The sequence below is a fragment of the Xiphophorus couchianus genome, chromosome 15 (genome assembly GCF_001444195.1).
Source record: "Xiphophorus couchianus chromosome 15, X_couchianus-1.0, whole genome shotgun sequence".
Lineage (NCBI taxonomy): Eukaryota > Metazoa > Chordata > Actinopteri > Cyprinodontiformes > Poeciliidae > Xiphophorus > Xiphophorus couchianus.
The window spans coordinates 23,557,985-23,575,565 of NC_040242.1; the positions used below are offsets into that span (position 1 = coordinate 23,557,985).

Below are 17,581 nucleotides of genomic sequence, written 5' to 3' on the forward strand. Positions count from 1 at the left end.
ATAAAAAACTGAACACAGTGAATTACCTTTAGAATTCTGCCTTTCTTAGAAAACTTCAAGAGAAGCATCAAAATTAATTTCTTCAGCAGGTTGCCAGGTGACACAGATAAACAAATATCAGAGCTGTTTCTCATTTTATTGAGATTAGATCACAAAAGCTACAAACAGATTTGGTCACATTTCATAGATCTGCCTGAAGAATATCCCCTTTAGTTAAGTTCTGAATGACTTCAATACGTTCTCATGGGTTTTTTTTTAAAATATTTTTGGAGGGATGTTAGACATAAATAATAATCAGCAGTGTGAGAGAGGAGAAGTGAAGACATGGAGCTAATCCTCATCTGTCAGTGATTTATATGTATTTTGCTCAGAATATTCCAAAAATATTCATGATTAATGTGACTCCTTTGGAGTGACTTTCTGCAGCATTCCAAGAAATCCAGGTGTTCATCCCTCAAAGGCAGCATTTAACTCAAATGGCCTTCGACGCATAATACTCTCTGCTCTCTGATGATGGGCTTCAACAAGTTTTCTTCAAAATGCCTCGAGCATAAAATCAGCCAAGTCATGTGGAATTAGGTAATACAGGAAAACAACGCTGATGCTTGCCATCTTTACAGCTCTCAGAAAAAGCCCCAACACTCAGCAGCAGGGAAGGAAGAGTTCTGAAAACATAATCATTACCACTGAGCTTCTACATGTTATGGTTTATATTAGAATTTTTTTTTTGGTTCAAGATAAGCAAAGATTACTGATTTACAGAAGGACTTCAGTCATGTAATATTAATTCCTTTTCCAGTGCTCATATCTGTAAACAGCTTCTCAATTGATGATAGTTTAAAAGTCTGTATAGTCTACATTAATAAAGGCAAATCTCAGTAAACTAAAACATAATTAAGTGAACCGATTTTGGTCTTTTCATTCAAAAGTGAAACATAAATTGTTCCACATCAGGAGGTTTATTTCAAATCCTTATTTGTACTTATTTTGATGATTATAGCTAACTCAAACCTGCAGTTCTGTTTCCTAGGAAATGAGATAGACTATTCCAAAAGAGCAATTGTTTTTTTTTTTTTAACACAATGCAGTTATATTAGGACTATATTATAGTTTTATAGACTGACCTGAAAGTTGTCCAGTAGGCAGGCTGGTGCCCATTCCCAGCATTGAACAAGAGGTGGGGTGCAGCCTGGTCGGTCATCAGTCCATTGCAGCAAACACAATCATGTTCAAAAATCATGAAGACACACACACATACTGTATGCACACAACATTAAGAGCAATTAAGAATGTGTTCACACCTGATGATCTGGTAGATTAAGTTTGATTGGGCACCAAAATTGCAACATTTGTTACATTTTTAGCTGCTGTAGTTCTCTTTCTCACTGCACCAACAGACCAAGCCCTTTGAAAAACCAGCTCCCCTCCTCGTCTGTGGTGGCGTTGCACCACAAATCATAGAAGGAAATGACACAAAAACCTCTGAAGGAGACACTGAACGCAACTTACTTCCTTTTTCATGGAATGTAATCTAAAATGGAGTGGCATCAGATTTTTGCGGTTGTATGATTTCTCTTTTGACTTTGGCTAAAGACGACAAAACATTCCTACTGCTAGACGCTTGTGTTTGTTTTGGTTGTTTGCCCAGAATGCCTTGCACTATTGTCAAGTTCCTATTTTTGGAGCGGTCTGTGGTCTGCTTGAAATTAACGCTGGTGCAATTTGAATGAATATCTACCCACATATTCATTCGAATCATTCGAATTGCACCAGAGTTAATTCACCAAACCAAAACCTAGGATTTTATGCAGACCAGTGCTCATGTTTTTGGTCTGCATCAGATTTTGATTACACATTCACACTTCCCCAAATGAAATGGACTTTCTACACAAATAGACTAGAGTTTGATTAAAGTGAACTAATCAGAGCTGGTGTGGATGCACCCTTGGAGACACCAAATATCTAACAGTCATGCTTTTGAACTGTGGTAGGAAGCGAGTACCTGGAGAAAACCCACACCAACTGCGCCCCTGTGCAGCCTGTATTCCTAGATACTAATGGGAAATTTATTGGAAGGAAGATTCATGGCAGAAACACGACCACAAACAACAAGAAAGATAGAGCCTTGAAGGGACCTTAAACCAATCTGTGTACTACAAGAAGCCACAAACAGACATATCAAGGACCTGGCCTGCAACGGTCACCTTTCCTGAAGTAAACCACTCTGGAAAGAAGACAATGTCAGAAATACACTGCCTGGCCAAAAAAAAAGTCGCCACCAAAAAATGGTCACTCTCTAATATTTTGTTGGACCGCCTTTAGCTTAGATTACAGCCTGCATTCGCTGTGGCATTGTTTCAATAAGCTTCTGCAGTGTCACAAGATTTATTTCCATGCAGTGTTGTATTAATCTTTCACCAAGATCTTGTATTGATGATGGGAGAGTCTGACCACTGCGCACAGCCTTCTCCAGCACATCCCAAAGATTCTCAATGGGGTTAAGGTCTGGACTCTGTGGTGATCAATCTATGTGTGAAAAAGATGTCTCATGCTCCCTGAACCACTCTTTCACAATGTGAGCCCGATGAATCCTGGCATTGTCATCTTGGAATATGCCCGTTCCATTTGGGAAGACAAAATCCATTGATGGAATAACCTGGTCATTCAGTATATTCAGGTAGTCAGCTGACCTCCTTCTTTGGGCACACAATGTTGCTGAATCTAGACCTGACCAACTGCAGCAACCCCAGATCATAGCACTGCCCCCACAGGCTTGTACAGTAGGCACTAGGCATGATGGGTGAATCACTTCACCTGCCTCTCTTCTTACCCTGATGCGCCCATCACTCTGGAACAGGGTAAATCTGGACTCATCAGACCACATGACCCTCTTCCATTCCTCCAGAGTCCAATCTTTATGCTCCCTAGCAAACTGAAGCCTTTTTTTCTGGTTAGCCTTACTGATTAGAGGTTTTCTTACGGCTACACAGCTGTTCAATCCCAACCCCTTGAGTTCCCTTTGCATTGTGCGTGTGGAAATGCTTTTGCGTTCACAATTAAACATACTCCTGAGTTCTGCTGTTGTTTTTCTTTGATTTGATTTGACCAAACGTTTAAGTAATCGCCGATCACGATCATTCAGGATTTCTTTCCGACCACATTTCTTCCTGGAAGACGATGGTTCCCCACCATCCTTCCAGTTTTTAATGATGCGTTGGACAGTTCTTAACCCAATTCTAGTAGTTTCTGTAATCTCCTTAGATGTTTTCTCTGCTTGATGCATGCCAATGATTTGACCCTTCTTAAACAGACTAACGTCTTTTCCACGACCACAGGATGTGTCTTTTGCCATGGTTGTTTAAGAAATGAGGAGTTACTCATTGCATCAGCTGGGGTTAAATAACTTGTTGCCAGCTGAAAGATAATCGCCTATGCAGTACTTATCCAATAGGAGGCTTGTACCTATTTGCTTAGTTAAATCCAGGTGGCGACTTTTTTTTTTGGCCAGGCAGTGTATATTAGCAGGTCTAGGAGGAAAAAGGACTGGAGTCTGGTGGAATAGTGGAGAAGCACAAAATCTACTTTGCTTGAGGCAATTCAGTGATGATATGTAGTGTCATGTCACCTGCTGGTGTTGGTCCACTGGGCTTTATCAAGTTTAAACTCAGCACAGACATTTATCAGGAAATGTTCATTTCATGCCTTTCTGCTGACAAGCTTTATGAAGACAATTTCATTTTCCAGTAGGACATGGTACCTAGTCACACTGCCAAAAGTCCCACTGGTTTAAAAGCCATGGTATCACTGGGCTTTCTTCACCCAAAGCCCTTAGAGAAAGTGAGGGTTGTTGCCATGAGGAAGATGAGAGACACCAGAGTGAACAATGCAGACCAGCTGAAACCTTTCAAGCATTGTTTCCATTAAAGCTCAGCAGAAGCACAGGCTGGTCACCTCCACATCACGCCACAGTAATTCATTTAGAAAGTCCCTCCTCCAAATCCTGGGTGCATCTACTGCACAATAAATGGACATACTGCTCAGGAGTTTGACATTTCTATAAATAAATGTGATCACTGAAACAAACGATCATGTTGATTATGCTGTAATTTAGCTGTAGCTGTCGAGAAGTCCCACTGTGAGGAAATGAGCAGCGTTTCCTTCCATCTCTGTCAGGATGATTTCACTCTGCCTCAGGAACCCTGAGGAGGCCAATCCACCACTGATGCCAATCCACATCCACAGGTGGATGTTTGCTGCATTGTGCGGGGCATGAACATTATGCAGAAAAATAACATTACAAAAAAATACTCTCCATTCTATTCATATTTTATGTTCATAATTGAAATTTGAAGATTGGATCCATCACCTTTTTGGATGTGTTGCCACAGAAGTTCAGTTCAGAGGCTTCAGCGAACAATAGATCAGTTGAGGGTTCACACCCTTCACTCACATCTTTTGCCAAATATTGGCTGAGATTTATTTATTTTTTCTCAAGGACGTGACATTCAGATGCTTCCCCCCTCTGCATGTTGCGTTCAGGGCTTTCAGCTGCCAAACTGCTGGAAGAAACCCAGCTTTCAGCTCATCGCTCTTTGGATGTCTCTTTGTAGGATCAAAAATGGTATTTCATGCTGGTCAAAATCAACTTTATATGGTGCCTTTCATATAAATACATTTTAGAAATAAATTATGTTCTGCTTTTCAAAATTATTTTTAAAGATGGCACTCAAAGCTCCATTTTTAATGTTTTCTGTTATGGGTCTTCCCCTCTGCCTTTTTCCTCAGTATTTTAAATATCATTGGTAATTTTGGACTTTTTATAAACACAAAAACTGCAGCATGATTGTGAATAACTCCTGAAGTTTTCTAACAGAAGAAACCGTGAGAAGGAGCAACCTGGTGAGCAAAGTGAATCATGTATGAGGAAGATAGAGATAGAATACTAAAATTACAAATTCATCTTTAGCTCACACACTGAGACATTGCTCATTTACTCCATTTTATAAACCTTGTTACTTCTGCAAATGATCAAAACACTAAAGCTGGGACAGATTGTGCAGTTAATGAAAAAACAAAATCTCATGGGAAACCTGAGCCTTGGCTTCACATAGACAGCTGAGCAGACTTGGAAGCAGCATAGAGAGTCACTAATGGACACCCCACAACAAATACTGGAACTGCTTAAATACGTCATCAAATGAAATCCTTTTAATCTCTGCTGAGGAATTGATGTTTATGGCTGATTTAAATGGATGGAGTTTATAAGATGGGTAGAGGAGATCTTACTGTCTCATCAAGTAAACAGGTACAAATGATTTATGGGTTTTAGAAAAAAACAACTCAACAGTTAAGTTCACTTCCCTCCCCTCCTCCACCCAAAAAACAGACTCTTTTCTGAAAGGGGTCCACACCACCAGGACAGATGTCAAAACAAACTATTGGCTCCTGTAAAGTTTCAGGAAAAACAGACAGTAGCCTAAAGTCACCTTTATTCAGTTGATCTCTCTGTAAAATTGGCCATAGGGTGCTGCACGATCGGCAAACAAGGATACAGACCACACTTGTCATTTTATCGTAAACCTTTTCATGAGCAAAGAAGACAATCATGGATAACAGTCGTTAATCTTAAGGGCAGGCAGCACCCACAGGTGTGCAGGCAACACATTTTACAAGGTAAGAAATTTAAGGTTCATATCCTTCATAATCATTAGTAACCATGGAGAAAATGTCGCAGTGCCATATATCATGTAAGAGGAAACACTGTTCATGACATAGTGATATACATCATGTGGCATCTATTCTGCCATATTTCTACTATATTATTACAGTAAATAATATGATTCTATTATAGACTACTATAGAATCATAGTAAATAATAACCAATAATCAGTGAGTGATTTTAGGCTTGGCCAATTAACCTGGGCCCAATCTCACAGACTTAACTAAATCTATTTTTAAGTAATGTTAGTGATGCTCATGTTTTTATAGGAAAGGGGTTGGGGGGCTTAATCAGATTCTGCCAAGGCCCCATATAACCGTGGGACGGCCCTGCATGAAGAGCTAAAGCCACTCCACCTGCTGCGTATTTCTCTGCTGGATGCTCACCTCCAGCCTAGATCCCATCAGCAGCGGTGCAAATTCGCCTGGTAGTAATGTTAGGTTAAGATGAAGCAGAGCGCAGACAATGAGCAGGTGATACCGGGGCTTTGAGGTGACTGGCCATTTAGTCCAGCACTGGGGCAGAATGATACAGTTAAAGCCCAGTGTCTAAACACTGACAATCAGTTCACTCATTATTAGACTGAGGGCAGCCAGACTTAATTTATTTTGCCAAGTTGTTATTTTTAGCTAAATATTCTTGTTGAGGGCCACAAGCAGGCTTCCTGATGCACAGATTAAATAAGACAAAAACTCAAAAAAGGCACTTGGGGCATCAAGGACAAAAGGGGAAGGGGCTCTGGCCTCTCAGCTCCCTCCCTCTGCACGGGCCTGACTGGACCTCCCAGAGAGCATCCTGGTCTGCATAAAGCAGGTGAGGTTTGCTGAATGGTGGAGTAGAGAATGGCCTTGGAAATCCCCAGGATCATACAACTTCTCAAATGATTAAAATATAAGAAAAAAAAACAACATTTGATATTATAGCTCAATAAGAAAAAAAGAGAAGACAAAAGAAAAAAACACACAAAACCATCTAATTACACATTTATAAATGAATCACAAAGGACACAAGGCATTTCTGTAGAGATTGTATTATATTTCCAAAAATATATGTACAGTCTATTACAAAGATTACAAAGCAAGAAGAATTGTCTATGTAACAAGAAATTATCTAATTTAAATCATCTCACATTTCCGCTGTTAGGGAAAATATTTTTTGACCAGTGAATATTCTCAATACTTTCATCACAAAAAAATAAATATTAAATCAAAAAATTTGCATTACTGTACAGGAAACTGAAGGCAACATGAAAACAAAATCTAGATTAAAAATGAACATCCTATCAGCTGTCTTTGGTCCTAAATGGAAAACAAAATATGTTCAACTGAAATCTTGTGGATGACAATAATTCATCTGTGATATACAAAAATATAGTGCATTTTCCATGTAATCAGAGCTCTCTACTAAGTAATAGGTGTAAAAAAAACAATATAAATAAAATGTACAAGTTTTACAGTTCAAACGTAGTCAAAGATCCCCTCAGAGCTCAGCTCCTTCTGACACAATCGACAGTGTGGCTGTCTTTGAAATTATCCGCTTCCTCCCCAAAAAGGTAATGTCCAGCTGCTTGACATCTTGATTTGAAAAATAACTTCATACTCTGTCATTTCTGATTTCAACCACTACTCCATTACCTGTGAGTCTCAGCTCTTTTGTGTCTTTTTGTACATTATACTAAAAAAAAACAACAAAAAAACTGCTGATTTTATAACCTTCTTTCACATCAAAACCTTTTTATCCAGAGCTAAGTGACCTGAATTACAGCATGCCAATAAAATAAGCAGAAACGGATTTGTAAAAGGTGCAGGTGATTCATGCGCTGAATCAATTGTAACCTGGCGGTAATCTCAATTTGGCTTCAACTGCTGCCTTCCAAGCCCAGAATAAAAAGAACAAAGGCCTTCTACCAATGGGAGTGAGGCGTCTTAGAGCCAGGTTAGAAAATCAGACCATGAAGTAAAGACTGGGTGAGAGAAAGGGAGTGCCGTCTGTAAACTAGGGAGTTTTGTGCTGACTGAATGACTTCATGGCTGTATTCAATTCAAAGGCCTGGCCGAAACCCAACTGCTGAGCTCTGCTGTATAGATGAAAGAAGGGAGTGTGTGACAAGGAGTTCTGGTCAGGGCTAATTCCTGGTGTCTCTTCACAGAGGGTGAAGCCCACAGTGAAAAAAACCTACTATAAGTCAGCATCTGCTGTCTGTCTTGAAGCAAAAAAGAATCAGATGCATATCTCATTCTATGTTCATTTTGAAAATAAAGTGGGTCAGTTTATTTCAGTTAGTCAAATATGTTTGCAACTTTCACACAAAATCAACTTTTAATACAGATGAAGACAAAGTATTGTGTTAGAAATGGCAATCAGCTAATTTCAAACATCAGAAACTAATCACCTGACCTGCATGCAGTGGCTGCTGCTGCACATTACTTTTACCATTAAACTGGAGAGGGCAAGACACAAAGGGCCAGACTCCATCCTCAGTAGCAAATTCTTAGTTAGCGGGTTTGGAAAGGCTGGACTGCTGTGTGATGAAGAGGACAGCACAAGGTCAAGAGCAAATGTGCCTTAAGATGAAAGTGACATTGAGAGTGACAACAAAGAGAGACTGAGGAAATTTGTGTGAGGATGAAGACGACTTTAGTGGCTTTAATGTACAAGGAGGAAGATGAAGATAGCACTCAATGACCATGTTACATGCACGTTTGGGAAAAAGCATTTACCTGTTTGTATTACTGGTACATAATTCATTAAAGGTTAAACAAAAGTCTTTGTGTGTAAATAACTCATGTCAGATGAGTGGGGGCTAAATGTGAACCCCTTTTTTTCCTTCTTTTTGTTTAGTCCGGACATTACGGTACCTGGAAATTTGATTCTTTCATGTCAGTTGAACTTAAAATGCCCAATGAGAAAGATAGCAGTGATCGTGCTGCAAAACATTTTTTCCATCTCTTGTTTTTAGTGACTGGGTCTAAAATGGTTTGAATGAAGCACAGAAATGACACAGAGCTTGGACAGCATGTAAGACTCAAGCTTCTGTTTCACTAAAAGTCTGATTTCTCTATGTCCTGAAGGTGAAACATTCAGGAATATGTTAATACAATAATAGGAGGTTATGGCAGCAGTGAAATAAATAGCACTGACTGTTGTCAGTGACCCCACACCCCGTATCATGACAGATGAATAAATACATCTTTCTATCAAAGAAAATTGCAATAAGTCACATTCAGCTAACAAGCAAACATTTTTTCGTTTTTGAAGTAGCAACAGATGGCACCAACGAGGTTGATCAGCCTTAAAACACATCATTCACCCCGCCCCCCATGCCTCTGCTTCTGCTCTGTTTTCCACACAAAGTCACGCGGAAAAAAAAGAGCATATTTCAATGTATGTTCCGTCACATCCACGCCTGTGAGGGATGAGCGGCGGAGACGCATAAATAAACAAGAGGAGCTGCGCGGCTGCCTGCGGAGCCAGGACGGAAGGATTTACCAGCAAGGTCTGCGTCTGATGAAGACTCCATCCTTTGGTCCCGGGTTTTTTTCAGACGCCAACCCCGAAGGATCTCTTTGATTTCTGGGTGGTGCAATGTGTCAGAGGATGATGTTAGCATGGCTAATTTGCACCTTTTTAGAGTTTCAAATGGTGCCACTTTCATCTTTGCGACAACTCAGCTTGACATTTCCATGCTGTGTTAGATTTTCATCAAATGTTTACCATATCATAGAGGCAAAACACAACATGATTATTTCATTTGATGACTTGGCATGGCACGTTTCTGAGCACACTCCAAAGCATTTTAGGTCACAGAGGTACAATCCTTCCCCTTTTTGGGGGTGACGGAATCTTTCCAAAGGGTTTGTCAGCACACAGTAGCATACACATGCTTTTCATACATAGCACCATAAAGGATCTCTGTTGAAGACTGCTTCTCCCTGGTAATTATTGCTCTTTTAGTCAATCTCTTCCCGACTGAATCTGTCATTCCTGGTAATAGTCTGAGTTTGTGCACACCAGAACTAGTCACAGATAAGAAGACACACCACAAGAAAAGAAAAAGTGACAAAAACCCTCTAAAGGAGCCACAGAAAGCATCGCCATTAAAGTACCTAAAACATTGTAAATACTAAATCTAAATATGTTTTAAGGCAGTATGACATCTCCTCTGTTCCGGGATCCACCCTTTAAACACCATCCAATTTGCAGGAACAAACTGTGTGCAAGATTTTAGGCAGAATGATAGCAAAACTACAGAGTGGCTGCAAATTGAATACAATCTTTGAACTGTGCTCGCAGATTTTCATCAGTTCTAAGACTTTGTGTCCTGTTGTGAATTCTATGACAAATAGATATTGCTACTCTGATATAAAAACATATTTCAATGTGATTAGAGGAAAAGTTTGCCTTTATTGTGCAAACTTCTTTAAAAGTTTGAAGATTGAAACATACCCCGTTTCCTGGGCTGCAAACGAGCAAGTTGGGATGCAATAAGGATGTTAAAAACAAGTTAAAGGAAAGACAAAAACTGCAACCAGTTCAGTCCTGCAGGACTCAGCATAAACATTACCTTGAAATCTGCAACGCAAAGCTCCGTCGGCATCTGGATAAGTTACCCTGTTGTCACATCCAAGGACAAGGAGGAAAACAAGTCCTGTGGATGCCACAGTATTTCCTTGTGGCAAGCACATGGAAAATAAAGACTGTAGAAAAAGGAACCAAAGCAAGTTTTGTTTGCTTTGTAAAGGAAATTCACATCTATGGTGTGCGCTTAATTCCATTATTAAGGTAATAAAACTCTGTTCCAACTCTTCCCTTGATATGTGGTTGAGTTCTTAAGCGCGTCTACAAATAAGAAAGAAAAACAAGTCATCTCATACAGGTAGTTGAGTTTTGTCGCTGCTTCTTGCCCTTTCCTCTCTTTAGTGCCCTTTGAAGAAACGAACCTCATTCCCTCTCTGAGGAACAAAGGAATGATTTCCCTCCAGATGCAGTAGGAGGAGTCAGACACAGCAGATATCCGTGTACTTTGACCAGGCGCTGCTCCAGATTAGTCCTGCCTTAGTGTTTTTACCCTGACCGAGGCGTCCCGTCGCAGCGTGTCACACCTGGACTCCTGTACCATGAAGGTGCAGCATCTGGGCTCTCATAGTCTGTATGCTGCTCATGATCTTTTTCTGGTGGCCCACTAGTGTGATTCCTAAGCTCATCACATCCCTGCAAGACAAGACAACATATCCATCACTGTACAAATGGAGAGAGCCTGTCATGGACTCAAGTCTCTTTTCAGTGAACAGATTTTTACATTATACACAGCTGAGAAAATAAGTTCTCAGCACGTCAACTATTGACATAAAATATCCACTAGAAGCTGGAAAGAATTTATGAAAACCAAACAGTCCATACATTATGTATGATGAAGTATAATTACACACTGAGTAGATATACAAGACGAAAATAGAAAGTTAAATCCATCACCATTTAGAAAGTAAGCAGGCTCTATCAAGACCTTATACTATACAGAAAATGTTGTAATGTTGTAGGCCTGTCACAATAACAAAGTTTGCTGGACGATACATTTTCCCTGAAGTTATTGCAATAAGCCATAATATTGTTGTTTTGAGACCATTGGCAGGAAACATAATGGTTATGGCACAATAATGCACGAACATATTCTCAAAGATCAATAAACGTTAGTTTCTAACACTGGAACTGGGAGACAATTGAAATATCCTAAATAAATAAAGCAACAAAAAAGTAAATTATGAAGTCTTTGTAAACAAAATTGCCCTTCAAAAACAGAAAAAGAGATAAATCATGCAAATTGAGCTCATTTTAATTTATCAGGCAATTGATTTATTGCTTATTATTGACAGGCCTTTGTCAATACTTTCCCCCACTAGATATATATTTTATCTGAAAGTTCATCTGATCAAACCAACAGCAGAAACAAGTTCTTCTGTCTTTTGCTGGAAAAGCAATGGCATTAATGGAGTGACCTGATTTAGCTCTAAAAATAGATATACATGGGCAATCCAGTGTTTGCATGCTTATGAAGACAGCTTTTGATAAATGATACAAGACAAAAGCGTAACGGAAGGAGTCAGTGAACTGCCTCGTGTTTAGAAAGGAATTTTCACTTTATTCTTTTAGCCCTAAAATGAGAGAAGGCTTTAGATGAATTGTTTTTAAAAGACAGTAGTTCTTTGTAGCATATGAGGTTAGAGCTCATGTATAGTGTTAAACTAATAAGCAGAGCAAACCAGCAGGCAGGAAAATAACAGCTTCTGTGGATGTATAAATCCATGCTGATAAAAGAGATGTGAATGAAGCTGTTGTTGAAAAATGAGCTCAGCTCCTCTGGGTGGAACCGAAACACGCAGAACTCTTGTTGAGCATATAAACTCTGCATTGTGAAAATGGAAAAAATAACATTAGGATGACAAAGACAAGCATGTGAAAATCTGCATAAGACCGGTTATTACAATAGCTCTGGCAATAAAACAGACAGCATGACAGTGGCATTCTCTGCAACTTATTTTTAAAAAGTAATTTTTATCTACTGAAATGTTTATGCTATTATGTTCTATCAAATATCTTTCTTCTGTTTCCATCAAAATGTTTAGCATGATACATGATACAGCTGCAGCATATCAAAAAAGCACATGAAAAATGCTTTTGGAACAATCCTGGAACATTTCTTTGATAGATTGAATTAATGCTTTGCGGTACTGACTCACTAATAACACAACTTAATCTAATGCCATTCCATGCAGATGCTTGATTTGTTCACCTAATTTGGGACTGTGGCAATAAATCAATTTTTTGCATGATAAATTAAAATGAGGTTGATGTGTTCCACTTGCATGCTTGTTTTTTTTTTTTGTCACGTCTCTCTCATTTTCTACCAAAAAGACTGGATGAAAAACATCTTCACCTTGTAGAAAAAGCACAAAGGGCTCGACACACGAGGCGATGCGGCTCTGTTTGTTACCCCTGGAACCTGTGCAATGAGGCGACAATCTCTTGAGCTCTTCTTGCTATCGACCGAAGAAATTTGTTCATGTGAAATTTTGATTTTGCAGATGTGCAGAACAAAATAAACACACACAATATGGTAAAAAAAAAAAAAAAAACTTTTGCGACGGTAGTCACTATTGCGTCACGTGTGTTGGCTTCACCGTGGGTAATGATGACTTTGGTCTGCCACTGTTGCTTGCCACTCCTTGTGCGTCAAGGACTGAGCTCTAGCGTCAGTTACCTGCCTGCTACCTCACAGCGTAGCATGAATGCCCAAGAGGAGGAGCAATCCACGGAAACGCTGGAGAAAACGCCGAACATGAGAGCTGCAGTCTTCAGACTGAATGGCCGTGGTGAACCACTTAACCAGTGTAGCTGGTACGTTAAATTTATTGTAAAACAGGAGCAACTAAACATGTTTCTGTCTCATGTTTCCAGTGTCTAAAATGTAGTCATCTGATTTAAGCATCAAAAATAAAATAAAATAAACAGAAACACTACAACTCCGTTGGACTGACAGTCCAAACTCACTTGTTTACTAGACAAGTAAATTACAAAAAGGACAGCACAAAATGGTGCTCACTAAAATCCCTTTTGCACTTAAGACAATTTGCTTAATTATTAAAGAGATGCCACTCTTTCATCTCATTGTAAAACCAGCATTTCAAAAACTGCTGCAAACATTTGACACACAGTAAAAATAAGTAAGTTTACACTTTTTTCACAAAAGTCCTAACTGGCAGTATTGCCTGTTTTTCCTGTCTGAGTCCAATGATTAATATATTTTGAAGGTCAGGTTTGTTTACAAAGACTTCCTAATCAATTTTATTTGGTTTTGGTTTATTTATTTTAAATTTTAAATTCTTCCAGTTCTAGTGTTAAATGATCTTTAGAAATTAGTATTGATCTTTGAGAGGGCATACCTGCATTATTATGCCATTAACATTGTAGTAATTAATACTATTATCTTTCATCCCAATCATTTCTGGGACAATATCTCACCCAGCAAAGTGATGGTGACAGGCCTAACCTCATTATGCTAAATGCTTGAAATATTGTTAACCAAATGGCAGTCCAACCTTTTCTCTGATTAATTAGGTAGTTTTGACCACTAGGGGGCACTTATACACAGTGTGTAGAGGCATGTACTTTCATCCCAATATGGTCAGGAGATCATTAGGAATGAGGAAAAAGGCATCGGTCGTGGCAAAAAAGACTTAGTTGTGACTTAAATTTCACACCCTCCATACCAACACTCATGTATTATTCAACATAAGGATGATCATACACACGATGCATTATTGATTAACTAAATAATTTCTAACTATTCCAACATGTTTTGACCTGTATAATGTTTTCAGCCATGTCAATATACATGGCCGAATGTAAATGTAGGAGAGCAGCTTTAGAGTATGATGATGTCACACTTTACATTTTGACCCATTTTGATGTCAGCTATTTGCATGTTTGTTTCTTCATTTCCATATACTGTATCACTGTATTTCAATCACCCATGGTAATGACTGCTACAGGATCTTTTCTTGTTCAGTGGAATTTAAAAAAAACAACAACTCCCACCCCAATCCTGAGACTTTCTAGTTTATGGCAGAATTTTTAATTTCTTTATGTAAGAACCCAACTCTCCAGTCGTTTCACAGTCCATATTCATACGGATGTCACTGAACACTTTGACCAGGAAAATCTCAGTACTATAGTAACCATGGAAAGCAGACTGACAGACATTAAAGTAGTTGGTTATAGTTAGGAAGATATTTAACTGTTGAAACAGCATTTTCAATACTATTTTCTGATGAATGGGAGGTTGGAGATCAGCCTGTAATTCTCATGTAGTGATTTGTCCAGATTGTTCTTTTTTATCAGTGGTTTGAACATCTGAGTTTACTACATGAATCAGATCAGACACAATGACAAACAGGACTTTCTTCAGGAAAGTTGTAGAGATGATATCAAGACAGCAGGAACTTGAGCTTAATTGATTTATAATTTCTTCTAGGCTTTTATAGTTAAGTAGTTGAATTGAAATTCTCACTATATACTATACACACTATATATGGAGCTGAAAAATAGTGAAGTGTTTTAATGCCTTTCCACGATGCTTCATATCTACTTACTCTATTGACATCCTGGCCACAGACTCCAAGGAACTGTAGCCGGCTGCAGTGAAGTTGTCTCTGTATCGCTCCATCTTGATGGCTTCCAGCCACTCTCCTACTGAGCGAAAAGTGGTGAAGTCTGGTGTGCTCTGATCTAAGAGGGGGCTAATTGGTCTGCAGGATGAGTACAGAGAGACGTTTATGTCTAATGTGGAAAGGAAGTGTTCCGCTGAAATCACAATCAAGCAGGAGGTGAAACAAAGCAGCAACCAACGGCATCCAGCAGGGCGGTAAAATTGGGAAAAGCAGGGAAAAAAATGTGTTGCATGGAGGCTTCGATCCAAATAAAACTCATAAGTAGATGAACAATGTCAGCTTCTACTTTAAAAAAAGATTTTTATCAATATCTTTTCAATTTAAATAGATTGGGGAATACATCTCCTGCAGTATCCATATAATAAAAGGCTTTTTAACCATTTGTAACCTCTAATTTCACCTTAGCAAAGTATGGTCTGATTGCAAATAGAATTCATCTGACAAATGTCAGAGTGAGGGCTGGCACTCCCACTGCTCTCCAAAGTACTAAGAACTCATTATAGAGATTGATTTAAAAGCCCTCTCATTGACCATAAAGCCATATAGAGGCTGCTATTCCAATCGATTATCCAGGAATTATTTTCTGTCTTTGAACAAGAGAGGCTAAATCATCCATGGGACACTTTAGATCATCTATTAATGCACTGAAATAAAAGTAGAAATTCTTTATTGCAGGAGATCACCTTTAAAATGAGTTATTTAAGGTTCTATTTCCTTACCTTGTACATGTGCCCACTGGGGTTTTCAATGTGTTAGGGTTGCGGATCATTTTATCCAAGATGCCAACAATCTGATCAAATTTTGGACGCTCGGCTCTGTCTTTCTGCCAGCAGTCCAGCATTAGCTGATGCAAGCCTGGAGGGCAGTCCATGGGTGCTGGGAGACGGTAGCCTTCATCTATTGCCTTTATGACCTTAGGAGCAAACAAAACAGGACTGTAAGCATTTCATGTCTACACTAGTCCTGAAAATATATATATATATATATATATATATAGATATATATGGGAGGGGGGGGGGGTTGATTTTCACATTAAAAGTCAGGAAACCCTCTGGGAGTTATTCTGATCTGGAATTTTTAACATCACTGTCTACAAATTATCCAAACCTGTTAAACAGATTATTTGACATCTCCCTTACACACAAGATTAGCATCAACCCAACCCTACATCAACCCATACTCTATTTAGGTTGTAATTTAATTCATGACCCTTCTAATCATAGCTTAACAAATGCAGTGCCTAGAATTAATATCCAACAGGAGATAAGCAGTAGCTTAATAGATTCATGGTAGAATTTATTTGAGAACAATCACAAAGCAGGGCATATCTGTGAATTCTTAAGACCCCAAGGTTTTCAAAATGTTTTAGAACTAAAAATCCAAAAACTCTGGTAGAGATTTATATTCACCCCCATTATTTGGATATACCTAATATAAATTGGTCATAAAAATAAATCTAGGTTAACCAATTGCCTGAAGGCTAACTAGAAAACTGGAATTTTTCTGTGGGTAAATAAGGTGCAGTCACACCAGCCCTGTTTAGTCCGCTTTAAATTAACTCTAGTTCATTTTCCTAGAAAGTCTGGTCTGTTTGGGAAGATGTGAATGTGCAATCAAATTCTGATGAGGTTAAAAAGACAACTTAGCTCTCAGTTTAATTTAAATGAACTCTGGTGTGGTTAGAATATATGTGAATGCCAAGTAGAACAAAGACCACTCCTAAAACAGGAAGCGGACTACAGCATGGGGCATTCTGGGTAAATACAACCAAAGCAACCGTGTGAGTCCAATGCTAGCAGGAGAATCAACTCGTGGTTTTTAGCCAAAGACTAAAGAAAAAATTCTACAACTGCTAAAATCTTGCACCAGTCCATTTTTGTTTACATTTTATGAAGAAGAAAGTTGTACTCAGTGTCTTCTTCAGAGGTTTCTGTGTCATTTATTTCAGTGGTTCTTGATGCAGCACCACCACAGGTGAAGGGGGGAACAGGTGGCTCAAAGATTTTAGTCCGTTTGACACAGTGCAATGTGAAAGTCACCCACACCGGCTGAAAATGTCACAAATGTTGCAGTTTTGGTCTCTAAAATTGTAGTAACCAGTAATATTAGTAAATAGTATTAGTGGTCCTATACAAAGAAGCAAAAGGAAAACAAGAAGAGACCAAGTCCAAGGCAAAAAAATACATCAAACCACTTTATCACCATGTTTAGTCCATTTATGAATGAAGGCCATTTGTTCATGGTTATGGCAGCTTATAAAAAATATTCCGCTCAGGCATTTTTCCAACATCAGAAATTTTCCTTTTCCCTCAACTGACCCTGAAAATGTTATGGAGTACATGCTTTTATTCTCAAAGTCTCCTCTGACAGAGCACAGTTGGAAAACAGTTTATTGAGCAGAAAACAGCAACAAGGCTGTAAAGCAACTCTTAGGGAGGTGGGATCATGTTACAAAAATCCCTGTTGCTCTTTACTGACTCACTGAGAGCTTCATATATTTACAAACTCCTTTTACCGTCTTTTGCCGTTTCTTAAATAGTTTGTGCTATGGCCCAGGAGCCTCTATGACTTTTATGAATCAAAAAACAAAGAACAATTTTAATATTCATGAATGAGTTTTAAACTGAACATACATGGA

General features: G+C 38.8%; 1 protein-coding gene across 3 annotated transcripts in view; it reads right to left on the bottom strand.

Annotated features, from left to right (window-relative positions):
• Window positions 1-6,733: 6,733 nt before the first annotated feature.
• epha7 (eph receptor A7) overlaps window positions 6,734-17,581 on the bottom strand; it is a 118,271-nt gene continuing 107,423 nt past the window's right edge. For 2 of the 3 annotated variants that reach the window (XM_028039416.1, XM_028039417.1), the window contains exons 15-17: window positions 15,663-15,856; window positions 14,866-15,021; window positions 6,734-10,930 (exon numbers count right to left, since the gene is read on the bottom strand). In XM_028039416.1, coding sequence (XP_027895217.1) covers window positions 10,816-10,930; window positions 14,866-15,021; window positions 15,663-15,856 — 465 coding nt within the window. In that variant the 3' untranslated portion in view covers window positions 6,734-10,815. Of the gene's footprint in view, window positions 10,931-14,865; window positions 15,077-15,662; window positions 15,857-17,581 lie in introns of those variants that run through there. The other variant, XM_028039418.1, reaches the window with a different exon arrangement.